The sequence below is a fragment of the Thamnophis elegans genome, chromosome 3 (assembly GCF_009769535.1).
Source record: "Thamnophis elegans isolate rThaEle1 chromosome 3, rThaEle1.pri, whole genome shotgun sequence".
NCBI lineage: Eukaryota > Metazoa > Chordata > Lepidosauria > Squamata > Colubridae > Thamnophis > Thamnophis elegans.
The window spans coordinates 118,121,559-118,149,019 of NC_045543.1; the positions used below are offsets into that span (position 1 = coordinate 118,121,559).

Below are 27,461 nucleotides of genomic sequence, written 5' to 3' on the forward strand. Positions count from 1 at the left end.
TAGTTGTATAAGTTGCCTAAGTCTTTATTTCCAAATAATTAAAATACACATAATTGGTTGGCTCTTAGCAGCTATATTTAAACATTCCAAAAATGTCATGTTCATTTGGGGGGGGAATTATTAAATAACATTTTTTCTCTTGGATACAGTTAGATTATTCTGGATTCATTAGATTGTTGTCAGACAGTTGGTCCACAAATCTTAAGAATATTTTTTTTTTCATTTTGAAGAAACCACACAGACTTGAGCAATATCATCATACTCGTATGTTCTTTTCAAAAAAGTATCTGTTAATCTTAAGCCAGAGACACTCTAAAATGGAAAGAAAGGATAGACACAGTGATTAGTGTGGTTGGAGACGAAATAAGGCTAAAATCAGAACCACTTCAATATCTTACTTGTAGTCCCTGTACTGATGATAGCAGCGTAAGTGTCAAATATAGTGATGAAGTAGGATGCAGTTTGCCCAGCTGTCTTCCTGACACACCACACCAGTGAATTGAATTAGTATTGCACATTTCCAAAACCAGATCCATGGTCCTTTCACTGCTAGATAAAATGTACACATATAATTTAATACAAACACCAGTTTTTAAAAGATCCAGTTCGTATCACTATACCAGTTTTTCTTTTTGGCAATTTTAGAGGTACACATCATGATTCATTTATCTTATGCACACATTTCTGTGTGTGATGTTGAATTTCAAAATACAGGGGCCGAGATAGAAAATGTAAATCTAAAGACCACACTATTTGGAGAAGTCTTTTCTGGGAATCACATCACAGTTGGAGAAGTCCCTCTAGATTCTCTCTCTCTTATGCATAATGGCCTTTTATAAATAATATTGATCTAATAATTCATACCCATACATCTATACCTCAGAAATTTGGTGTTTCGGTTATGAGTTTGTAAATGGATTAAAGAAAATTGAAGAAAGGTAGGATGCAGATGAATTAGAGATTCCCCAGCTTATTTTATATGCTGCCCAATAGTGCATTTTAGAACATTTTAATTGATTTAACTATGAAGTATTAAAGCAAGGGGCAGAGTGTCTTAGCTCCTACAGCATACTAAATTACAAACATCTCAACCATATCTTAGTTAATGGATTATACAAACCAAGTTCTATATATTTATAATGGAAAGCTCAGCAAAAATACCAGTCTTCTTTACAAATATGCTAAATCACACTCTGATTTGCTTATTTTTCGCTTAATGTGGTATATGCACCTAGCTACTGTGGCTTGTTAAACAATGAACCACTGTTAAGCAGATTACTTGGTATAGTTTATTAAATAAGCTACAATCACAGTAGTTATGCTACAAACTTAAGTTATCACATTAAACTAATTTTGGACCCAGCCAATAATAAAAATTAGAACACAACTTTTTCCTTCCTAATTAATACATATGCCTCAAACATTGTTGCTGAAATAAATCAGTTCTGATTCTAAATCTGAATGTTTGAAGGTAGGTTTACTGGCAATCTATTTGTAAAAATATTTCTAAGAGCCAATTGCTTCAACAGTTTTAATCATATTAAAATATTACTTTGTGATTGATATATTAACATTAATATTTTAGTACAAACAATCCTCGCTTAACAATAGCCCTGTTTAGCAACCGTTCAAATTTACAACGGTACTGAAAAAGTAATGTTAACAGATGCTCACACTTACGACTATTGTAGGTTCATGTGATTGAGATTCAGATGCTTTGCCACCAGCAGGTATTTACAAACTCCACAGCATTCCGTGGTCATGATAACCATTTGTGCATTTTCCTGCTGACTTCCAACTAATAGTCAATGGAAAAGCTGGCAGTAAAATCACAACTCATGGACCTGTGATATCTGATTAACTAGTGAATCAATTAAGAACAGACTTGCAGATCCCTATTGTGAACATTAGGTGAAGACTATCTGTGCATCTAAAAAAAAAATAACATACTGAGAGCTGTGGTGGCACAGTGGTTAGAATGCAATACTGCAGGCTACCTCTGCTGCCTGCAATTAGGCAGTTTGAATCTCACCAGGCTCAAGGTTGACTCAGCCTTCCATCCTTCTGAGGTCAGTAAAATGAGGGCCCAGATTGTTGGGGCAATATGCTGACTCTGTAAACCACTTAGAGAGGGCTGTAAAGCACTATGAAACAGTATATAAATCTAAGTGCTATTGATACCTCTACAGTGCTTTTCCTTTGACTGAAAATAAGGATTGCATTCTGAAAGTCCAAATGAGCAAGGGAAAGTATTGCATTACCTGCAGTTTGTTATTTTACAAGTGATGTTGAAAGGCTCTTCCAGGCCGACTGTGTCGGGTATTGTCTCCAATGAAAGCCTCACATCACCGTAACCTGGAGCCTAAGGAGTATTAAAAGCTTAGCAAAGCATGATTGATCATCCTTACGAGCCATCAAGTCATTTTTAACTTCTAGCAAAAACACAGAATAATAAAAATGTGCACTTTGCCTAACCTCAATGTACTTTGGATGAAAGTGTAAGGAATTAAATTAACTCTGCAAACGTCATTGAGAGACCATAATATCTTCCTTTGGCTCGATATAAGCAGGAGGAACTTTCCTGAGATTCTTTTAAAAAAATACTTAGAATCATATCGTATAAATTCATGAAATGGTGCATTAGTCACCAGTTGCAAGCTATACATTCTTACAAAGGGAGACACCCAATATAATATTTACCAGTTTTATATTTTCTATTTGTTTTAATTGCACCCTCCAGCTGCTATCATTCCTCATGGACTATGTTTGAAAGATAGCATTAAGTTTTAATTCTTTTTAGGAATATTGTACTGTCATTTGCATGAGACCAAAAAAAGTCCCTATTTCAACAATGGTTTCAATGGATTAGAAATGTAAGATTATTTTATGGTTTTTGGGAAACCTGCAAGCAAGGCAAAAAGGTGATAACTTTCTCCTACTAGCTGCCTCCTATGAATTGATATTGATTCTATATACAGAGGCTCCACTGAAACAGCCAAGCTATTACAGACCGATAGTTCTGTGCTTCATTAATCTGCCTGACCCCTTTTAAAGGCACTTAAGCAAATGGCCATCATCCTACAGGCCATTTTGTGATAATGAAAACAAGGAAACAATTAAGAATAAGGGATATGTTCATTCCAACTCTTTAACAACAGATGACAAATGAAAAAAGCATATATCACTTGTCTTTTTGCTACTTCTGAAAATTGTTATTGAAGATAAAGATGCTCAGATATACCTAAAAAGGTTTTTTTCTGGAAAAAAAACACAGGTAAATATTAAGTGTGACTTATCAGCAGACAGATCCTTCACCCCCCCCCCTTTCTATTCACAACAAAGAAAATGCAGCTTCGTTTTCTTTAAAGAGAATGTCATAAAAAAGGACTTGCCATTCTTTGAAGTTGGCTGGTTTGCAACCTTCCCCTTTCACCCAAATTTGTCTTCCATACGATGTCGAGCTTCCCAATAACTGTTACACCTTTAATAACACCAACTTTTTCTGAAAATTCCTGCTTGGGTTTCAGACAATATAAATACTGCCGGGTATCCATTGGCTGTAAGTATGTCCTTGTACCAAACGTTGACACGCTGGAGGGAAAGTTAAAAATTCACCTCAGCTTATACTTCAGATTTGGACTTCTAGATAATTCATTTAGGAATCAGTCTACAAATATGGCAAACAAATTAACACAAAGAGAAGAAAAACAAAATCACTCAGATAAATTGGAAGCCCTGGTGCTTTAGTGGTTAAATGTCTGGGTTGGCATGAGGAAACAAAGGTTCTCCAGCCCAATGGAAGTTCACCAAATGATTTTGGGCCAGTTATTCTCAGCCCAACTGTAAAGGAATGTGGAAGTGCCTTGGGAGAAGTGGGGTGAGGCATGGGGAGACGAGATGCTGCTTAGGAAATGATAAGAAAGGATGGCAAATGAGGCTCAAAAGAAATCTTCCCTTTTCAGACTTGTAAATCTCTTTTAAGGTAACCTTACATTACAGCCTTACAGTAAAGTAAAATTAGTTCATCTGGTCCTTTTTTGTGTCTCTTCTACCTCAAAAAGCTAACACCAACCTATCTCACAAAGCGTCTCTGAGAGAAAAAAATAGGAAGATGGAACATTGTATAATGTTGTCTTGTGTTCCTGAATGAAAGGTAAGATAAATAGCTAACCAACACATAATAAATCTTAAAAGTCTGCTTGTCATATTTATATTAAATATAATCTTTGAATTTAAAAGATGGTGGCAATTAAGGAGTTTTTACAAAGAATTCCAAGTTTTAAAGAGTTGTTTTTTAAAAAAATCTTTAAAATACTAGTTATCCTCACATGTTAACAAATGCAAAGTATTTAGACATATAATTTATTCTACGTCTGAATGAGGTATTGTAATCCAAAGAATGGAACTACTAATAAGTTAGCATCACATCTTACACAGGTAAAAAAATTTAATGCTTAGGAATATAAAAACACATTTTTATTTCTGATCCAGTGAGAGACACTCTTCATCCTGCAAAACATTTAATTAAATAAGCGGTTAAGGTTTTTACATGTCCATTTTATGAAAATCAGTATCTTTTACAATCTAAGTTCTTCACAACTGCAAACTTATGTGAGTTGATTCCAAAAAATCGCAACCATAACATTTGTGATTCTTAGAAGATTAACCTAGGGAAATGAAGAAAATCTAAAAGAGAAATAGACTATTTGATGCTAAACTGTCCTCATTACTCAATACAGGGATACACAGTACACTGAGTCTATATATAGAAACAGTTCCAATTAGACACAGATGTCTTTGCTTTCTGAAAGTGATGGCTAACCTTTTTGTCGCTGTGTGACTCCCTGCAGCCCCCTGGGACCAAAATGGGCTGTGAGGGGGGGCACTGCTCCCCCTGCGCTCCCCACCCCCATGAATGTGTCTCCCTCATATGCCCCGCCCCTGTGCATGTACAGCAAAGACCAAAAAATCAGCTGGCTGGTGGGAGACGCGCGCACATGCGCAGTGGAGCTGAGCTGGGGCAATGACTGGTGTGACCACAGAGAACGCTGTGCGTGCCACCTGTGGCACGCATGCCATAAGTTCGCCATCACGGCTATAGGTGAATGTAAATACAGCACTCTCAAATAATACTGGCTACAAACAAGTCTCTTACCTGTTCCCCCCATGGTTGACTGTATTTAATTCTGCTACATTGTACATAATAGAAGGTTCTAAGGAGACCTTCTCCATAAACATTGGAGAGCTTGTGATATTCTGAATCTGAGCTTCCAAAAACACTTCATCAGTCTGAAAAATCAAGGAAAAATGCTTAAATAAAGAGCAGTTTGAACTGAGAAAAGTTCCAGCACTTTAAATGTTTGAAAAACATTAAACCACATACGCAGTTAGTTTCATGCCTGAAAAATCAAAGTAACAGTAATTAAATGCGAGAAAAGTCTTCATCCCAAAGGAGAGCAATAGAAGCAAAAAAGTTAGTCAACTGGAATTGTGCTGAACAATGGATGTGGGATAATTTCTTACATTATCCTGGCTTATGGTAATATTTTAAGGTCTGCATATCGATCTACAATCACATGAATTCAGAATTTGTCAAAAAAAGGAAAGTATGTTTAGGAAATGAGAAATGACTGCAATGCATATGTACATATGCCATGCCAATGATGCATCGGACTGCATACGAAGAAAATATGGGATTATTAATGGGGAGCTTTGCCACTGTTTCTGACAGTACACCAACTATCCCAGAAGCTCTGGTACCGTAAATGATATAATCACTATTAATTCTTACATTTTATTCCTATGAATTTTTTCTGAAGCTCTTATAGGGAGCCCTAAGAATCCTGTCACATAGGTTAATTTTCTTATTATCTCACTGTTATTTCTTGCTCTAAGACTTCCAACAATAAGCATCTGATCTTACTTTTATTTCCATGAATGAACAGTTGGACACTTGTGGACTCTGCCAAAATGACTAATTTAGAGTAAGAGATTAGCTGTCAGTTTCAAGACTAAAATACATGTATTTTAAAAGCCCGAGCTGGTTTTCACCTTTCACAAAGATTTACGGATAAAGCCGTACTGTAAAACCCATGCAGCAGGTGCAGTCTTTATGTGTGTGAACTCAACTTGATCTAATTTCAATTAAATCAACTCCCTAGGTAAATGTGCAGAGGATATTAGCCTGAGTTTCTTCATAGAGAGAATGCAAAAGTACCTGAGTAGCACTAATGTAATCTAGTACATCTCCTTATATTAATTAGTTCAGATATTAATATATTTAATTATGTTCATTAACTGAGTTAATGAACAGAGTTCATCAATAAATTATATCATTTCAATTATATGTCAAAATAAAACCTGAAGTTAATGGAGACACAGGAGGAGAGTAATAAAAATAAGCAAGAACTATTCATCTTCAGGATTGAAATATTTATAAATCATTAAGTGACAAGTAAAAATGATTCGCTGTTTTAAAAATAATTATAATAATTTATATAGCAGTATGCAGAGATTCATGGATGTTTGCATGTGAACTGCATGATTCCTTTTAGCAGCAAAATAATTCTTTGTGTTTTTATTCTCTCCAAGAGCTGAGTGCTGCAAAGCAAAAAAAAAAAAAAAAGCTAGCTTTTTCAAGCTGAAATCAAAACCTGTTGGTGATTAAAAAAGCTAGCATAGCAGAGATGAAAATAGCCACTTGATCAAGTCTCCTTATACACACCCTGTTCTTCAAAAACATATGCAAGGAAAATTTCACAGCAGGTTTTCTCTGGCTAGGCAAATCTTTTTTTTTTTTTAAAGGTCTTTGAAAATCTGCAGTAACCCTTCTCACACAGCTGCTTCATAAAATGCTTCTGGTTGTCTCTGCATACATTTAAAAACTCCACATTTCTTTGATGATTCAAAAAAAAAGGTTCATATGCATTCCTGTTCATTGTAAAACATCTTCTAAAGGATTTGTACAGTCCCAATGTGTAAAAAAAATAGTTAGAGTAGCATGTTGAATAATTGTAGCAAACTGCACAGTAGATTCTAGTCTATGGTATCCTGGGATGAACATGAATTCAGGCAAACTCCAGGGGACAATGGAAGACAGGGGAACCCGGCGGGCTAACTGAACAACAACAAATATCCCTGGATATTGACATGATACCAACAAAAAAGGAAAAAAATAGGCTCAGTTTGGATTTTAATACTAAATCCCAATTTAACTTTATCAAAACAATTGCAGGGCATATGGTTCTGGGACTGCAAGCTCCTTCCTTCCCCTCCTTCCTTTCAGGTGCACCTTGGAATTATTCAGAGCGCTTTTTCTCATTTTAGATTAGCACAAAATCCATGTTTTCTGAGTTACTTCAAATTAATTACGGTTATGAGAATCAATCTAATTTTACACCACTAATTATGGCTTCTGCCAACCTAGCGGTTCAAAAGCATGTAAAAAAGCAAGTAGAAAAGTAGTAACCACCTTTGGTGGGAAGGTAACAGTGTTCCGTGCGCCTTTGGCATTTAGTCATGCCGGCCACATGACCACAGAGATGTCTTCAGACAGCACTGGCTCTTCAGCTTTGAAACGGAGATGAACCGGGAGCAATGTGCAAGGGGAACTTTTAGCTTTACCTAATTATGACTTATTTGCATTACCCATAGTTAAGATTAATGAAGATTTGGGTACCATACTAAATTGTGGTCAATTCTGTCCCCTTCCTGACCTCATTGGAAGAATTCAAGGAATTGGGGACCTTCAAGAGGTCATGAAGATACTAAAAATGGAGAGCTATGTTTGAATGCAGCCTTTGTCAAGCAAAACACCAGTGACAAATTCAGCTATCTTGCTTCTGAAGCATTTTAGCTTAATTGCTCCCACATTTTCCAGTATCTGATATTTAAAATATTCTACTATTCTACAATAATATAAATTCACTGCTAATCTCTGGGGTTTCCATATTTTCCTCTAATAGATTTAAAAAAGAATCGATTAACAAAAAATTAGCAATAATTCAGTTGAGGGAAGAAAGCAAAATCAAGTAATATAATGAAAAAGCAAAGTAGAATACAATGAAGCAAGAACTGATTAATCTTAGCAATAACTTTATTAGAGCAAAATGTTTCATAGCAAATTTGTAGATTCCACCCCATCTATTAAAATTTGAAATAAAATCACACTGCAGTAATGTTATAGTAAACATTGCCACATGCGTTTAGGACAGTGTTTCTTAACCTTGGTGACTTTAAGTCCTGTGGACTTCAACTCCCAGACTCCTCCAGCCAGCGTAGCTGGAGGAGTCTGGGAGTTGAAGTCCACAGGACTTAAAGTCGCCAAAGTTGAGAAACACTGGTTTAGGAGTTGGAAAGCAGCGTAAGCATGTGAAGAAAAATGCAATAGATCTTAGACTCTCTCCTCCAATCCAGTGTCTTCACAAAAAAGTAGATAACAGAAACCTAAACATAATGTAATGTGATATAAGTCTATATAATGGGCTGCATGTACTTCATACTACTCCAAAAAACAAAACACACCTTTTTCCTCAGGCCATCCAAACTGAGGGAAACTGCAACATATACAGTATATATAAAATAAATTTGAATTCTTGGCTGGATACAAACAACTACAAGAGGAAGTAAAATGGCTGACAGATTTCTGTTTAAAAACACCTTCTGCTTGAGACAATACTCTGAAAATATGTTTCATAGCAGTTTTTAGGCTTCAGTTTGTTCCAAATCTTTATCTTTTGTAACTGGGGGAGGGGGGGAACCTTTTGTGAAAAAAACTCCCCACAAGGCAAACATTCTATTTTTGTCAGCAGAAAAATCCTTGCTAACATTTTCCACCCAATCTTTTTGATTTCACATACATTCTTTATCATTTTGCCTAATTTATTCTGGCTTTGTTAGTCATGAGAGAGGACCATGTAAAATTTAAGACCAGTAGTTCTTACTATCGAATAATAAAAATCGTATTCAAATTCCTGTTTGGCTTCAGAATTTCTCATATAGAATCTGGACATTTTTCAGAGTTATACTACTCTAGAATGTGAATTTATTTCCAATTAAAAATTGTGTTGTTTTCCATGTAACACTAACAGCCTTATGTATATAATATTGGGAATATCATGTGTTGCTCTATGTTCAAACAAAAAAAAAGGAAATTGTTTTTGAGAACATGTTACTGAAAACTAATGAAAGCAATGGATGACAAGGAAAGAGCTAATGCATTTGGAGAGCTGTTTTTTCTTTCTCCCCACCTTTACCCAACATTTTTTATAATTCCAGGAAAAAAAAGCAAAAGGCAATATTTATGGGTCAGTACAGCAAACATTGCTTTTCCATTATATTTGAACAAAATGTTAGTAACAGGCAGAAAGACAAACAGAAGACAAGCATACATACATATTTATAAATAATAAATAAAAATTACCACAGAACTGAGGTCACTCTAATGGGAAAATAAAAAGAAAAACATTAGAGAATTTAGGGTTAAATGTTAAAGAAAAGAGGAGGATAACCACGTTTCAAATAAAATGCATCTTTTTGCATTTTTGTGTATTTAAACAAGACAGCATTAGTAAGAGAAAAATGTACACTGCAGTAAAATGAAAAGGATCACTAATAAGACATTTAACTTCTAAATAAGACTTGTGCCAGCAAATGGTATAACAAAGGGAAAAAATATGTGGAATGGTAAAGACAGTAATTGTACAATGAACACACTGGTAAACTAGTACATGCTCAGGGAAGAGGTTCTACATGGGAAATATCTGGGTTTCTTTTCTTTTAGGATTTTGTCTTGTACACTGTCTTTTAACATGGAAGGTGTCCATAAGAGAAATCAAATCTGTTTAGACATGATTTCCCTCTCTAAAGCACACAACTAAATGCAAAGTTGCAGGCAGCACAGTTGAGGAAATGTAATTTTAAAAGATGCACCTTCCACTAAATTTCAATTTCCCAACTTACTTTAGATCATGACTGTCAAACTCCCGGCCCATGCCCACACCCAATTTAGCAAAGGGGGGGGAGTTCTGATATGTCACGTGACGCTGCCGTGACGACATGAGTTTGACACCCCTGCTTTAGATTTATGAGACATACTTTCCTTTTCTGTATGCAGCTTTTATTTAACCTTCTGTTCATTCACCCATTTCACATCCTGCCAATATTGTGCATAAGACCTATGAAAATCAAATTAACAGACTGATGCCAGAAGAGCATGACTGTGCAATTTTGGTCTCCTGTCACAGTTTTTCTCCCTCTTTAATTTGGCAGGTGCAGCTTTCCTCATAAGGAGAGGCAGCAATGGTATGGAACAGGCAAGCATTGGGAAACATCACAGAAATGTTATTCCTTGATTGCTAAGACCAGTCTTCTCTATGTAATAATTCTGACTATAGGTCCACCTTCGAGGAGAAATGTTGAGCAGGAATACTCAATACTTTTACCATTTTCCCCATGTCAAAACATATAATTATATCAGAATAGCAATTATAAATGGGTAGATTAAAAAGGGAGGGAGTAAATTGTATTTACTCAACAAAATAGGGATACACCCTTCCATGCACACCCCGACCCCCACCCTCATCCAAACAGTCATTCCACTGTCACAGCATCAACTAGGTAGCTACTTTATATAACCAACATACATAAACTTGTTGGCAGGACAGACACCCCCCATTTTGCACATCTTTCATGTTTGCAACCTCATACCAAGGTCCCTAGTGGCGCCATTGTGCCACAGACATATTTGATGCCCCTCAGGTTCCATGTTGTATTGATTATTTAGATTCTTTCAATTAAAATTATTTTTTTTAGATTCTTTGATATAAAAAAGTGAATAAACTAATTTGTTATTTACAGGAATGTTTCTGGACCTGTACACACACAGAAACATTCTTAAAATGGGGCTAAAATACAATGCTGAAAAAGGCGGGGGGGGGGGGAACCCAAGGTAGTAAAAAATATTTTTGGAGGTATCAGGTCTGTACCCCATAGTTAGCACCTGAATCATTTAATCAAGTTTAGAAGAATATAATAATATATTTATAGAAGAAAAGTTAATAAGACTTAACAAAACAAGTCCAGTGATTGCTGGTTTCAAAAGCACAACATTCAAACCCTTACGTATTATTTCCTTCTCTGAGGATGCTCAGGAAAAACCTCAGCAACCCTGATACTTTATAACTGGACATGGCCACCATGCCTCTCATTTTGTGAGTGTGACATAATGTGCTGTCAAACTTCAAAATGTGCTCTTCGGACCAAAAATGGGGACAGCTGACACAGATTTAAACAAAATAAGCTCTAAATATATTTAAATGAACTGTTTTTTCAATTACTTTTAAAACCATTCTTTTCTTTTTCTTTTTGCTTGATGTTCTTCCTAGTTTTCTGATATTATCATTTGGCATTCTCTTGATCAATAAAAATAATAATATTCAAAAGATACAAAAAAGTATCTTCTTCTATCCTTAAGATAGGAGGAAGATACTTAAGTACAGGCAGATGGTGGATAGATAGATACATTGATTTTGTAAAAAAGTAGCTGGGCTTATTAGTTTATCTCATGCAGGAGAAAAATCCTGACACCACAGTTTCCATTCCTAAGAGAAATTACCTTATATTACTGTACATTAAAGGCACCAATATTTTCTACTTACCTCAGCATTGTAGAACTTAGTTTTAACATCTAGTGGTTTAAGGACCTGCAGGAAAAAAAAATACTAACAGAAAATTTACTAGATTCCTTCACTGGCATTAATTTATTGGCTTTTGTTTTTCTAAGTCCAACTACGGTATATATCTGAGTCAAACAGGAGATATCATTAAGGATGCTGTAAGAGTCTGGATGGAGAGGAACTGTTTGAAACACAATTCTAGCAAGACAGAATAGCGGTGAGTTTGGATGCCATTTGAGACCAATCAATTTCCTCCTTTAATTTTAGAAAGGGTTGTGCTCTCTCATGCTTAACTGGTATGCAGTTTAGATGTTTTCTTGAACTCATAGCTGCTTGTCAAAGAGCAAAATTCAGGCAATTACATCTTGTGTACCAACTGCAACTTTTCCTGGATCAGAAGGCTCTCCTCATAGTAATTCAAGCCTTGTTCATCTTATGAGTACTATTACTTCTTGTAGAAAGGGATACCCTTCACAATATTTGGAAGTTACAGCTAGTCCAGAATGAACTAGCTCAAACAGCTACAGGTTCTACATTATATTCCCACATGACATCTCTAGAGTCAAACTAGTTACCAATTGACTTTTGCTGCAATTCAAGGTATTGATTTTGTCCTTTAAAGCCCTGCATGGCTCAGGATCCAGGCTATCTTCTCTCATTAATATCTGCTCTTTCAATAAGATATGAGAGGGGAAAAATTCTTCATCTTCCTACACTTAGGAAGTGCTTCATTGGGGACCTTTTTCTGTCAGTGCTCCCTTCCTCAGCATTCTCACAAAGTTCAAGCTGTCCCCAATTCTCTTACAATTCCAAAAAGTTATGAAGAAAGATGAAGCATTTTTATCCATGTGGGTTCAAAAAGATTTGCTTCAAATAAGCCCAGCTTTCCATGAAAAGTGGGTTTATTTGAAAAAAAAAACCATTATGGATAGAAGTTTTCAATCCCGTTCAGAAAATATTATACAATTTCTGTAGAGTCAGTTACACAATCTAGAGATTTCCTAAACTCGGTGTTACTTAGTATCAATGGATGGTAGCATCTTCCAGCCTTAAATGAGTTGACTCTAGGATACGAGAGAAGAGAACATATCCAATTTTGCTTTAGTTTTTATTAAATGTAATATAATTTTGTTCTATCTTCACCTATTTTTAAATTGTGATTTTTAAAAATGTAATAATTAGTCTGAAAAAGTAGCCCAGGTGTATGAGCTTTGCACAGTGCATAATACAGTGGCAAAAATTACTTAGCATCCCACCAGGACAATCATAGCAATAGCACTTAGATTTATATACCTCTTCATAGTGCTTTTACAGCCCTCTCTAAAAGGTTTACAGAGTCATCATATTGCCCCCAACAATCTGGATCCTCATTTACCCACCTCGGAAGGATGGAAGGCTGAGTCAACCTTGTGCCAGTGAGATTTGAACTGCCAAACTGCAGCTAGAAGTCAGCTGAAATAGCCTGCAATGCTGCACTCTAACCACTGCCCCACCTCGGCTCTCTGGATCATGGATCTTTGTTCCAAATGTGCATATTCCTCTGGATCCCCCTCCTCATGTACTGCAAACCCTTTTCCTGGTAGTTTATTTTAAGACTGATACAAAATAGTACAGACAAAGCTAATATTAAATACAACATTCTGAACATTATCCCCTCTCAGATTTATCTTATAAACATTTGATACAATGTTGAGGATATAAGAAAGAGAGATTGGGGGACAGTGTAAAGTCCTAGCTGTATTTTCAATACCTGGAATTTGAAGAACTTTCGGAAGTACATCTTTTCACCAGTCTGTGTGGTATAGCTTACGGCACATACTAAACTGAAAGACACAAAGAGTTCAATGTATTTTAACTATTTGGGATAGGGGCAATGAGTATCTGTTATATATCTGCCTGCCTGTCTGCCTATATATTACAAAATATAAACAATGGGTATGTGCTTATGAATATAAGAAAATAATAAGTATCTCACATATGTGTCCCTATTTCCTTTACTTCATGATGGATTACATCGTCAATGCAACAATCTTGCTTCAGTTCTGCCACTGCAGCATTAGAGGCTGAAAGGTTTAAGCGTTGTGAACTTGTCTGTAGGTCAGCCTTGGAAATTGGAACAAAAGAAAAAAACACATTAAATAAAAGAGTAAATAAATTTTAAAAGACACCCATAGAAATGAATAGTGTTGTATCACAATTGTAGATTGGCTCAGAGAAAAACAGAAGTCAATACTGTTCTATTAGAAAATTCTCATCTTCACATTTTATAGATGGAACAAGACACACTCAATAGCATTTTACTAAGGTCATCCAATAAGTATGATTTGCCTACATTATGAAATCTGACTTTTCCTGGCCTAAAAACAAACTGGCATTTGGTGGTCAAGAGCTGTACCTCTACAAATGCTGGCAGGTGGCCCATGGTCTGTTGGCAGGACTGGGTTTGCAGGGTAGCTTGGTGGCATTTTATTTTTTGTATTTTTTTTACAATTTAAAGCAGTTATCATGCATTTACTACTGCTTTGAAAGTTGCAATGTTGTTAATTTTTCAGCATTCAGAATTAGGATTCTGAAGGGTTGCAAAAAAGGTAGACACATGAGACACAGATAATCCCGGAACTGTAGTTTGCCCAGCCTGCTTAAATAATCAAAATGACATATAATTACTATATAGAGGTTCTCCCGCACATGCGGGCTAGTCATTTCCTGCTCTAGGGACGATGCTCATCTCTGTTTCCAAGCCGAAGAGCCAGCGCTGTCCGAAGACATTTCTGTGGTCATGTGGCCAGCATGACTAAATGTAGAATGCACAGGAAGTGCTGTTACTTTCCCACCAAAGTGATCCCTATTTTTCTACTTGAATTTTTACATGCTTTGGAACTTCAAGGTTGGCAGAAGCTGGGACAAGTAACGGAAGCTCACTCAGTTACATGGTGCTAAGGATTCAAACCGTGAACTGCTGATCTTCTGATCGACAAGCTCATATTAATTCCAGCTAATACATTTATGTCAGTCATTGTTAGATTGGAACAGGTGAGATATAGGGATTAAGGTGTTGGAATGGCCAGACTTAAGTTCACACTCAGCCACAGAAATTTCCTGTGACCTTGAAAAAGCCCCTCTCCCTCTGTTCCACCCGAAAAATAAGTGCAAGAATGGTAAATACGCTATCTTTTGTCCATGAAAGAAAGGTGGGCCATAAACCAAAATAATATATAATAAATTTAAATAATATATAAACTCCAAAGCTTAAATATTCACTAAGTAGAAAATTCTCATTCAAAGGAGATCCAAATTCCAACAATAACTATATTTGATTATTAAGATTACTGAACTGTTAGCATTTTACATATCAGTTTACCCATAATTAAAGTCTTGGATTAAACTCTTAAAAAGAAAGAAAAGTGCAGAACCAAGTATTTTTCCAGTTTTTCTTTAAAAATTCTCCTACAAACAGAAGAAACATGCCTTTACAATTTCTCACATTTGTGGACCAAATAAATTTACAAATTTCAAATAGAAGAATTTTAACATATTAAGAGTGACTATACAAAATGAAACATACCTTTACCAAAATGTCTTTTACAACTTGGTGACTGTCATTATGAACGCTAATGTAGCTGGAAAATGTTTCTCCTAAGAATATATTTCTGTTCAAACAGAAAGGAGGAAAGACAGTAAAGTGATAAATCATTTTTTTTCTTAGCTGATTCATCTTTACATTCAGTCATTACATAACCCACCCCTGAAATATTTCCAAAGTTTCTGTACTACTTCTTCCAGGTCAGTGACCTCTAGATATGTTGGTCTGCAACAGTACAAAGTTCCAAAATAATGTCATTGATTATAGATTCTGACACTTAATGCCCAACAACTGAAAACAGCAAGTGGAAGAAGGCTATGCTAATGCAGTTAGTACTGATGAAACTGATTGAACCTGTAATCAATTATGAACCTATGTCTTATATAGTTTTTAGCAGTTTGTTGTATGACAAAACCAACTGAAAATATATTAAGAACAAGCAGAATTAATACAAGGAGATGATATGGATGAATGTGTAAGAATTAGCATAATGTTTAAAAAATTAAACACATATGGAAAATGAAGCCACTAGTCACACTCATGCATACCAGTTGCTAGGAAACAATATAAGGAAAAAGCTATTTATATCAGATTCATCATATCATACGATATAAATAGTTTTTGAACTTCCAAGCTGCAACTGGTTGACCACAGGATATAGGATGCTGGATGTTTTCGTCTGATCCAACAGAACTTTGACTAACACTTCCAAATATTAAAATGTTGGAATATCTCAAGAGTCTCACCACACTACTAATAACGAATATAAAGATTCATTTTTTTTGTAGACTGTACAAAACAACTATAACAAACAACTATAATAACCAGAAATAAATAGATATTCTTGTGCTGAAAACAGATATTCTTGTGCTGAAAAGTTAGTAACATTAGTAACATATGTGGCTTTTTATAGTCTTGGAAAAATAATATTTGGATTAGTTCATGAGATTTCTCCTCTCAAAAATGCAACTAAATACGTACAAGTAGTCCTCGGCTTACGGTCACAATTGAGCCCAAAATTTATGTTGCTAAGTGAGAAATTTGTTAAGTGAATTTTGCCCCATTTTACAACCTTTCTTGCCACACTTGTTAAGTGAATCACTGTAGTTGTTACGAACATGGTTGTTAAGTGAATCTGGATTTCTTCATTGACTTTGCTTGCCAGAAGGTCACAAAAAGTGATCACATGACCCTGGGACACTGCGATAATCATAAATATGAACCAGTTGTTAAGCATCCAAATGTAAAATCACGTGACCATGGGGATGCTGTAATGGTCATAAGTGTGAAAAATGGTCATAAGTCACATTTTTCAGTGGCGTTGCAACTTCAAAGGGTTATTAAATGAACTGTTGCAAGTTGAGGACTACCTGTAGTCAGGAAGCATAATTAAATCAATAAATCTAAATCTATATACAAATTCTTACCCAAAATTCTGAGGCAACGTCAACATTTCTCCAAGCATTAATGTTTCTGCTCCTTTTACAGTAGAAGGATCATCTTTCATTAATTGATTAAATAGATCTCCTGAAGAATATAGAATTATGTCAAGTCAACTCTATTTAGAATGCAAATTAATTAAAGATCTTTTATACATATTTATACCAATAAAACAGAATATCTGTAGCTCAGGATTCCTTGGTGCTTTCTGAGTTTAATTGTTGGATTTGTTTTCTTTCTTTTTGGCTTGCAGGCAATTATATTACCCAATTAGGTAACATCATTAGTGTGAGTTTGTGTTAAGGCTATGAAACACATAGACTATGAAAAGGATAACACTGTCATACATCAAAAAATCTCAGAAACAACCAACAGACTATTACAAACACACAGTTTATGTGGCACATAAACTGTCCAAGATGTCTTAAGTGAACCAGGAGACCCAGTAATCTAAGAAGAAAAAACAGGAGTCATCCACAACAAAGAATGTAAGGACTGAAACAACCAATACATATGACAGAGCACTGCAGAGCACATTCATGAGTATTAACTAGCAGTAAGAAGACACAATGGAATCTTAATCTCACAACATATGAACAACCTTAGCCAGTTTCAACCAGGAAGCTGTCAGTACCCTAGATCAAGCTGATCTAAAAATGCTAGGGAATTCCTGGAAGCTTGGCATTCAGACAAATCAGCCACCAATAGACACATAGAAATAAAGCATATTGCACACTTTTCAAAAAACATAATAAGAACATTAAAAGATTAGAACACATATTCTCAACCAGCTAACATCCAATGTCCAGATAAGCAGAGATTAACACCAGGCAAACAATCAAGCAGAAAATATCAGGGCAAGTAACTATATATAAAGAGGGGGCAAACTGCCCCCTCTTTATATATAGTTACTTGCCCTGCCAATGTTGGGAGGGTTCTCCTTGGTAGTTTCTTGATTTTGATGTTTTCTGCTTGATTGTTTACCTGGTGTTAAACTCTGCTTATCTGGATGTTCCACTACCTATTTGTGTATACTAGCAATGGTGACAAGAGGACAATATATTCCATCAGAGCCGAGGAAGCTTATTGCTTTAAAGTAAAAGCCAAACTACTTTTTCAGAAATTAAGAACCTAGTGTAGAAATAAGAACAATTAATTAATAACCATTTAAATTACTTTTAAACATAACTTTATTTACCTGGCAGATCTCTTTCTTCACAAGTCACTGGTATATTCGTGAATAATGTAGGCTTGGTCAATCTCATTACTGTGAACGTAAAAAGCAAATTCAATTTAATACAGAATATAAATATTAAAGGAATCTTCAAAAAATATAAGACTGATCAGTCATTGCCTTGGCATTTTAAAAAGTAGGGCTAGAGTTAGGTAAGTATTTGTACTGTCTTTTGCAAATTGAAGAGAAATAGATATTGTGTTTAATGAAGTGTGACCATTTCTCACGCTGCTAAATAATTTATAAAATGAGCTAAATAGAAAAGGTATAAACAAATCCAAGAATATGCATGGAAAAAAAGCATAAATAAAAATAGTATGTGGCTGTTTTCTGACTGTTGTGAATGTAAGTTGCACATTTTTTCATATAAAAATCTATCTGTAGTGTTCCATTTTTCTAAATAGTATTCAAAACCAGGTAATAATAAATGGTGAATATATTAACATAAATATAAAAGATAGCATAATTTCTTAAACATTAAGAGAACAAAATTGTCTTTATTGTTAATACCACTTTATTAATTAGATCCTTGGTGGCACAGTGGTTAGAATGCAGTATTGCAGACTAATACTGCTGACTGCCAACTGCCAGCAGTTCGAGCAATTCAATTCTCAACAGTTCATGGTTGGCTTAGCCTTCCATCCTTCCGATGTCGGTAAAATGAGGATCCAGATTGTTGAGGGCAATATGCTGACTCTGTAAACTGCTTAGAGAGGGCTGTAAAGCACTATGAAGTGGTATATACATCTAAGTACTATTGCTATTGCTGCTTCTGCGTTTCCAGATTACAACTGTGTAAATAGGGAAAGTGGAGAGTAATTGAAGCCTTAAGAAAGTCTAGTATTTCTTAACTTTTTTCACTGAAGTTGGTGACAATTAACACAAGGAATTATCATGATATTAGTTGTGATTCATGGTTGCATCAATAAATGCATCTGATTAATTTGTATTTTAATATCTGCCATCACAATGAGATTTGGAAGAATTTATTTTTACACAAATCCTATCCTTTGTAAATTAGATTGCCTTAAAACACTAACATAGCAATAGCAATAGCAGTTAGACTTATATACTGCTTCATAGGGCTTTCAGCCCTCTCTAAGAGGTTTACAGAGTCAGCATATTGTCCCCACAGTCTGGGTCCTCATTTCACCCACCTCGGAAGGATGGAAGGCTGAGTCAACCTTGAGCCAGTGAGATCTGAACCGCTGAACTGCAGATAAGAGTCAGCTGAAGTGGCCTGCAGTACTGCACCCTAACCATTGCGCCACCTCGGCTCATATTTTCAAATAACATATTTTAACAGAGATCATCCAAGGAACAGTAGTATATTGTTTCTATAATCAAAACACGGAAGTTTCCGCTTAATATCGGTAGCAAGTTCAAGAAGGAAGAAAACTGAATACAGTACAACCATACAAGTAGTCCACAACCTATGACTATAATTGAGCCCGATATTTATGTTGCTAAGTGAGAAATTTGTTAAATGAGTTTTGCCCCATTTTATGACTTTTCTTGCCAAAGTTGTTAAGTAAATCATTGCAGTTAAGTTAATAACCCAGTTGTTAAGTGAATCTTGCTTCCCCATGACTTTGTCAGCGTCACAAAAGGAGATCATAGGGCCCCAGGACACTGCAACCAACATAAATATGAACCAGTTACCAAGCATCTGAATTTTGATCACACGACCATGGGGATGCTACAACGGTTGTAAGTGTGAAAAACAGTCACTAAATGAACTATTTTAAGTCGAGAGCTACCTGTATAGAAATGCAGCAATCATTCATGTAATTGACTAGTAAAATGTGAGACAAACCATGCAAATACCAAGGTTTTGTTTTTTAAAAAAATCCAATAATGCTAAATCAGTGCTCCAAAGTAACAATTCAGAAGTTTTCACTCTGTAGTTTAAATTGTGGTCAAAATTTCCAGCAGCTCCTGACACTTTTGTCAATGACTCTAAACTGTGAAGAAGATAATTAAGCCCTGTTCTTAATTGTAGGGATGAATTATATAACAATTATATCATAACTGCAAGACAATGAATGGCCAAGTGGGAAGAATTCATGACAGGTAGTCCTTGATGCATAACTGCAACTGGGCCCAGAATTAATGTAGCTAAGTAAGACAGTTAAGAGTCATGCTCGATTTTATGATCACTTTTGCCATGGTTAAGCGAATCACTGCAGTTGTTAAGGGAATCACACAATCATTAAGATGAATTTGGTTTCCCCCATCGACTTGGCTTCTTGGATGGCGTGTGTGTGTGTGTGTGTGTGTGTGTGTGTGTGTGTGTGTGTGTGAGAGAGAGAGAGAGAGAGAGAGACAGACAGACAGACAGACAGACAGACAGACAGACAAATGATCCTGGGAAGCTGCAACAATTGTAAATACATGCCAATTGCCAAGTGCCTGAATTCTGATCATATGACTGAGGGTTGTAAGTGTGAGGTTCAAAGCTTTTTCAGTGTCACTGTAATTTTGAACAAATGGTTATAAATCAAGGATTACCCATAAAAACAATAAAAAATTATGCTAGGCAGATGAACTTATATCCAATGATTCATCTGCTTTTAATATGAGTTTTCATTTCAATATGCTTTATGTTTGTTTTTACAAAACCAATTTTGATTTACAGAATGAAACTTACTTATTTTACAACCGTTAAAGGTATGAACTGAAATCTTACTAAAAATATTTGTTTCAATGGAGTTTTTCAGCCAGAGCCCCAATAAATAAGGATCCCAATCATACTCTTTGTAGAACATTTTATGTATTTATTAATCAAATTTCTATAATTTGCAAAAAAATTCTTTCCAAATCAGACAATGTGATTGTCTGGATTTGTTTTCTCATTTTGTCTCTCATAGTTGAGGTCTACCTATGAAGTCAATTACAGTCCTCGCTCATCTTTTTAAGTGGGAGAACTTGCACAATTGGTGACTGACTAAATACTTTTTTACTGTTTACTGTTTATTAAATTTATAGGCCGCCCAATCCCGGAGGACTCCGGGCGGCTTACAGAAACAAAAATTAAGAAAGATTAAAAACAAATAAAACACAACAAATTTAAAAAAGACACAACATGAAACCCAATCTAAGCGGGGCTGGACCTCAATCCAGAGGTCAACAGCCCCAGGCCTGCCAGAATAGCCAGGTTTTAATAGCTTTTCGTAAGGCCATGAGAGTGGGTAGGGTCCGGATCTCTGGGGGTAGCTCATTCCATAGGGCCGGAGCGGCAACAGAGAAGGCCCTACTCTGAGGCGTTGCCAGCCGGCATTGTCCAGCTGATGGAACTTGGAGAAGGCCCATCCTGTGCGATCTTATCGGTCTTAGGGAGGTACGCAGCAGAAGACGGTCTCGTAGATATCTGGGTCCTAGGCCATGTAGGGCTTTAAAGGTGATAACCAGCAGCTTGAATCGTGCTCAGAGACCAATAGGAAGCCAGTGCAGCTTGTGGAGGATAGGTGTAGTGTGGGTGTACCTAGGTATCGCTCGCGTGACTGCATTCTGGACTAATTGTAGTCTCCGAACACTTTTCAAGGGCAGCCCCATGTAGAGCGCATTACAGTAATCCAGTCTTGAGGTGACGAGGGTGTGAGTGACAGTTTGCAGTGCCTCCCGGTCCAAATAGGGCTGCAACTGGTGCACCAGGCGAACCTGGGCAAAGGCCCCCCTGGTCACAGCCGACAGATGATGTTTCAACATCAGCTGCAGATCCAGGAGGACCCCCAAGTTGCAGACCCCGAGAGGAGCAAATTTTCTCCTCCCAGGCTTAGGGACAGACTAGCTGGGCTGTCCTTAGGAGGCAACATCCACAGCCACTCGGTCTTGTCGGGATTGAGTGCGAGTTTGTTCACTCCCATTCAGACCCTAACAGCTTCCAGGCACTGGAGCATCACTTCCACCACTATGCTGAGTTGGCACAGGGCGGACAGATACAACTGTGTATCGTCCGCATACTAGTGGTATTTGATCCCGTGCCAGCGAATGATCTCACCCAGTGGCTTCATGTAGATATTAAATAGAAGGGGGGACAGGACCGACCCCTGCGACACCCCATAATTAAGGGGCCTAGGAGTCGACCTCTGCCCTCCAACCAATACCGACTGTGACCTGTCGGAGAGTTAAGAGGAGAACCACCGTAAAACGGTGCCTCCCACTCCCACCTCTTCCAGCCATCTTCCAGTTTTGCCCCACTGTATACAGTATTTCAAACCTCTAGTAAGAAAACTACACATATCAATGATACCTGTTCTGTGGCCTAAAATACTGGTCTCAGCAATTTAAAGATTGGACTGGATACAGGGAAGAAATTCTATTCCTCTCCAACATCATATTATTTGTTGCAAAAATCATCACACAATTTACTATGTAGAAAACAACAGTCTTTTCTAATTGTGGACCTTTTTAACAGTCTCTTTATTTGACCTTTCAATTTGTCCTTAATGAAAGACTCAAATTAGAAATTGAAGTGATTCAAATCCAAATTTGCTAGTTATTTTATTTGCTCATGTAGGGCTTAATGTGGCTCACACTGGGCTGTTCTCATTAGTATCATCAGCCAATTATATGTCAAAAATAAAAGAGCATTGCAAACAAGACTCTCTTCTACAGACTCTAATCTGAGTATGTATTATCATTTCCTATGATAGTAACAGTCATTCATTCAAACAAATTGTAGATTTTATTAAAAAAAGATCAGTACATGCTTGGGCCAAGGAAGAGGAAGCATACAATAAATTGAGGCAGAACTCAAAATGAACATTCAAGGATACTTAAATAAAGCCTCACAGCATGTAATTCTGTCCTCCCAATTTACTGCCAGCTCCATTGCCTATACTTACTTATCCTAATAGTACTGTAATAATAATCCAATGATAGGGTCAAATATTACAAACAACATTTTTAAAATATTGATAGAAATAGCTTTTGCATTTATTTAATATTTATACACAAATATTTTTATGCTCTAGTAACAAAGATTCGAAACATAATTATTCACAGGCAGACTTTTTTCCCCCAAATGTCATTTTCTGAAATAATTGTGTATCTTTGGAAAACTTACAGTACATCTTGTAGAAATCAATTCATTTGCAAATATGTTTTATCACCACTTGACCATATGGACTGAATCATATTAAGAAAATCATTTAATTAAACAGTAAATTCAGAAATGATGTGAGGGACTACAATAAGGATTTCTAGTACTCAACAAACTATTGGTATCTTTAGTTCCTACAGAACTAACTAGAAACATTTAATATAGTCTTGTATTTGTCTGTTATCATTTATAAGAAAGTATGGTTCACCAAATGTATTATTAAAGTGTCTTATATCAGCACATGCTTCATGATTACTTCTGCTCATCTTATCCTGCCAGAAGGCACAGCTAATAAATCCATAAATTCCATTTGTAGTTTATTTAGCAGTATATTTTTTAAAAAAGACAGCCTTGCTTGTTGCCTGCATAAACATTCAGGATTTAGATTTTTAGCTTCATAGGGAATAGAAGAAATAGATCACTTTGAGCCTAATACTCAACTAACCATCTGTGAACCATCTACCTACTGTTTAACTCTTTGTTGGGAAGAGTGGTGAGTGGAAGCATGTTTTGGCAAATATACAGCAGCAAATATGTTATTTTGATTTATCAGCTCCCAAGTTACATACATGCCTTGCTTTAGCTAAAAACTAGAAACTATGTATAATCCCATATTTGTGAACAAGCAGATTCATCTTTCCCTTAATGTTTAATTTTTTTCTAAGGCAGTTTGCAACATTTTCACAGTATAATATATCACAAAAAACCAAAATCTGATTTTCATGTCTCTGGATTGTAGCATTACAAGATGGAAGTTCATTGTGTTTGATCATGCCATTAAGATTTATCCAAATGTCTTCCAAAACTTGGTTGTTACAAATAGACGGTTCTATTATCCACCATGCTCTATAGAATACATGCAGCTTTAATTTTTTTAAAGTTCTCTGCAATTCTAGAGATAAAGGAAGAATGCTGCTTTTAAGTTTTGAGCCGGGTAGAGAAACACTCCAAGTTCTCCTTAGCTTGCCTCTGCCATGGCCTGATGGCTTTTCCAAATTGGTCAGGTCAGTTTCTCCATGCTCAATGTGTAAAGTCTGTTCAGCTTTTATATTAGGTTGAAAATCCTTAAGCCCTTCTACACTGTTATAACAAAAGGAAGTGTTGCAAATAGTTTCTGAAGTAGCAATAGATCCTTTAACTTCTTCTACTTCTCTAACAGAAACAACTGGAGGAGCATTTTTAGGTTTAATAGTCAGTTTACATGAAGCGTTTGGAAACCAGGGTATGAAGACTGGCAATTGCCGCCTAGGAAATTTCTTCAAGGCTTCTTCTGCAATGTTTTGCAATGCTGCAGGGTCCTTTTCCCAAGCTCGGTAGTGCAAAACCATTTCCATCCTTGTACAGTGGGAATCCATGTTTTATTTTAAAAGTTTTCTGGGCAGGCGTATCTCAACAAACATGTTATTGCTCAAAAGAATCTTATTCTGTGGGCTGTGCAGCTGAGAACAGGACCTAGAGTAGAAGTAATAAGATACTCTAACAACTTTACCATCAAATTCACTGAGATTTTGCTAGTCAATATTCTACTAATTTAATTTACCATAAATATATACTTTTGGAAAAACATCTCAAATGGTATATTACACCCTCAGTTTTATTAACAGCCTCTTCCCAGTTTTATTATTGTCATTGAAACCACAAGAGTTTCTATGTTACCAGTATGAAACAAATGAGTTAGAACTATAGTATCTTTTGTTTTCAATGTTCATATATTTCCTAGATGATCAAAACAGTACAATATTTGGATATATACATTATGTTAATCATCACATATTATGTGAAACTAAGTTTCATGTCACACAATTTCCCTATATATATATCCTTTCTGTTCTACTCTTCTCCAGCCTGGGAGAATTCCTCGATTTTCTATTTATAAAGATAAAGGGTCCCTTCGCACATATGTGCTAGTCATTCCTGATTCTAGGGGGGCTGTGCTCATCTTCATTTCAAAACTGAAGAGCCATCACTGTCTGAAGACATCTCCGTGGCCATGTGGCCAGCATGACTAAATGCTGAAGGTGCAGGGAACGCTGTTACCTTCCCACCAAAGATGGTTCCTATTTTTCTACTTGCATTTTTACATGCTTTCGAACGGCTAGGTTGGCAGAAGCTGGGACAAGTAACGGGAGCTCACTCCGTTATGCGGCACTAGGGATTCGAACTGCTGAACTGCAAACCTTTCTGATCGACAAGCTCAGTGTCTTAGCCACTGAGGCACTGCGTCCCTCAGTTTTTATTTATGCTGGCTTTGAATTCTGGGAGTCGTAGTTCCAGGGCAGACCATCTAAAAACAACAAGCTAGACACACTGCTTTAAGCATTATACAGGCACACTAAAAAAAAAAACACTCATTTGCATATTTTTTAAAAAATTCAATATAAATTATCTTGGCTTTTGATCAGAAGGATTTTAGAGGCAAAAACCCTGAAAAAGTGATTCTAGCCTTAAACCTTAAAACTTTTATTTTCACACATATAAAATGTGAATGAAAAGAATATACACAAATAAGGAACTAATTTTTCTATACATGTGCTCCACATAAGCTTTTTGTCACCCCAAGTTATATTGTTTTCCCATCAGGAATCTGCATTCTGAGTAGGACACTCTGCAAGATGTAATAATTAAAAAAATGTATGTGTATAAACATATTTTTCCATTAATACAGTTTAGTTCTATTACTGTAATAATAGCAATATTGACATTATTACATATTAATAATATATATTATTTTAATGCTAGCATAAACAATAATTACAGAGCCGAGGTGGCGCAGTGGTTAAATGCAGCACTGCAGGCTACTTCAGCTGACTGCAGTTCTGCAGTTCGGCTGTTCAAATCTCACCGGCTCAAGATTGACTCAGCCTTCCATCCTTCCGAGGTGGGTAAAATGAGGACCCGGATTGTTGTTGGGGGCAATATGCTGACTCTGTAAACCGCTTAGAGAGGGCTGAAAGCCCTATGAAGCGGTATATAAGTCTAACTGCTATTGCTATTGCTATTGCTATAATTATGCATTTCAAAATAATAAAAGCATTTTGTTTTCTTCAAGAATAGTAAGCTGGGGAAATATCCATAGGTCAACATATATAATTTTATCCTGGTACAAAGGTGAAAGAGTGAAGTCCTACTGCAGAAGGCAATTGTTTGATATAGTTCTTGACTTATGACTATAATTTCCATTGCTAAGCAAGACAACTGTTTAGTGAATTTGCTCAATTTTACAATCTTTCTTGCAGTTGTTCGGTTAGTAAAGTGAATCTGGTTTTCTCATTGATTCTGTTTGTCCAAAGATTGCAAAAGGTGACCACATGACCCAGGACACTACTGCTGTCATAAATATGAGCCAGTTGCCAAGCAACCAAATTTTGATCACATGACCATGGGATGCTGCAAGTGTGAAACATGGTCATAAATCACTTTTTCCCAGTGCCACTGTAATTTCGATAAGTCGCTAAATGAAAGATTGTAGGTTGAGGACTATCTACATTTGCCTGACAGAACAGAGATATCAAGTTCTTTATCTGGGGTTTCTTATCCACAATCCCTAAAAGGATAATTTTCTAGGAGAACCAACCAAGAAGATACAAAATTGCTGGCTTTATTTTCAAAAACTAACCCATAGTATATTTTATCATCAGACTTGTTGTTCCTGTTATGGCTAAATGAGAAGAAGAACCAAAAACCAACTTCTTTCTGCCTTGTTTGCAGAATATGCACAGCCACATGGTCCTTCCCACTGATCCAATTGAAGGGAGGGGATGAAACAAGGTTAATGAATTGCGCCCTCCCCATTTTTACCCCAATCATCCCTGCCATCCCCCACTGTCCGCCCCGAATAAGATATCACAAGTGGGAAGAAGGTTACTTCTGCCCTTACGCCCCACAAGAGGAAATCCGATCCCCCATTTGTGGGACATTGGTTTTACTACCAGGCTTAGGCCTTTCTCCTCTAAACCAGATGACGAGCACCAGGCGAGGCAAGGAGCTTCACAATAACAAGGAGCCGAAAACCTAGCAGTACCTTTCAAGGCCAAGAGATGCTCTTGCTTGGCTTGGGTCACATCCATTGCCTCAGCCACGCCACTTGGGCCTTCCCTTCTTCAGTCAAGATTAGAAAGTAGCCTGTCTCCGCATCACTCCCTATCCACTCTATAAAAAAATAAAAACCCGCCTGCTTCTGGTCCGCTGATTTTCAGTCAATAGCGTTTCGCGGAAGACAGACCACTACCGTAGTTTCTTCCGAAACTACAATTCCCAAAGAGTCTTGCGATACGTCGCGCGGTTCGCCTTCCGTAGATTCGATTTATTATTATTATTATTATTGCTGCTACCGAGAGCAACGCGCTTTGTCAAAACAATGCATTCTGGTAGTTGTAGTTCCGGCGAACCTTGACCTTTTTCTTTATTATGACGTTCTGTAGCGGC

General features: G+C 36.5%; 2 protein-coding genes across 6 annotated transcripts; both read right to left on the minus strand.

The window, feature by feature from the left end:
• TRAPPC13 (trafficking protein particle complex 13) lies at nt 1-27,315 on the minus strand. 5 transcript variants are annotated; one of them, XM_032214671.1, is made up of 13 exons: nt 27,058-27,306; nt 17,897-17,965; nt 16,686-16,785; nt 15,241-15,325; nt 13,651-13,778; nt 13,426-13,498; nt 11,658-11,720; nt 9,422-9,439; nt 5,156-5,289; nt 3,393-3,591; nt 2,262-2,362; nt 399-546; nt 1-312 (listed from the first exon to the last, which is right to left on the minus strand). In XM_032214671.1, the coding sequence occupies exons 1-13, from the start codon at nt 27,101-27,103 to the stop codon at nt 220-222; spliced, it is 1,257 nt and encodes a 418-aa protein (XP_032070562.1). In that variant the 5' UTR covers nt 27,104-27,306; the 3' UTR covers nt 1-219. The 5 variants fall into 5 exon arrangements, 4 of the variants coding, with proteins under 4 accessions (XP_032070562.1, XP_032070564.1, XP_032070561.1 ...); XM_032214673.1 differs by having other exon boundaries at nt 11,658-11,702; nt 27,058-27,302; XM_032214670.1 differs by having other exon boundaries at nt 399-549; nt 27,058-27,300.
• On the minus strand, nt 22,650-24,484 carry SHLD3 (shieldin complex subunit 3). The gene has a single exon (XM_032214674.1). The coding sequence runs from the start codon at nt 24,389-24,391 to the stop codon at nt 23,627-23,629; it is 765 nt and encodes a 254-aa protein (XP_032070565.1). The 5' UTR covers nt 24,392-24,484; the 3' UTR covers nt 22,650-23,626.
• Nucleotides 27,316-27,461: the final 146 nt, after the last annotated feature.

Excerpts from the sequence above, each read along its gene's own strand:
- SHLD3 (XM_032214674.1), bottom strand. The coding sequence starts at position 24,391 with ATGGATTCCCACTGTACAAGGATGGAAATGGTTTTGCACTACCGAGCT.
- TRAPPC13 (XM_032214670.1), bottom strand. The coding sequence starts at position 27,103 with ATGGATGTGACCCAAGCCAAGCAAGAGCATCTCTTGGCCTTGAAAG. Across the intron at positions 17,966-27,057 it reads GCATCTCTTGGCCTTGAAAG|TAATGAGATTGACCAAGCCT; the intron begins GTACTGCTAGGT and ends TTACGTTCACAG. Across the intron at positions 2,363-3,392 it reads CCAGCCAACTTCAAAGAATG|GCTCCAGGTTACGGTGATGT; the intron begins GCAAGTCCTTTT and ends AATACTCCTTAG.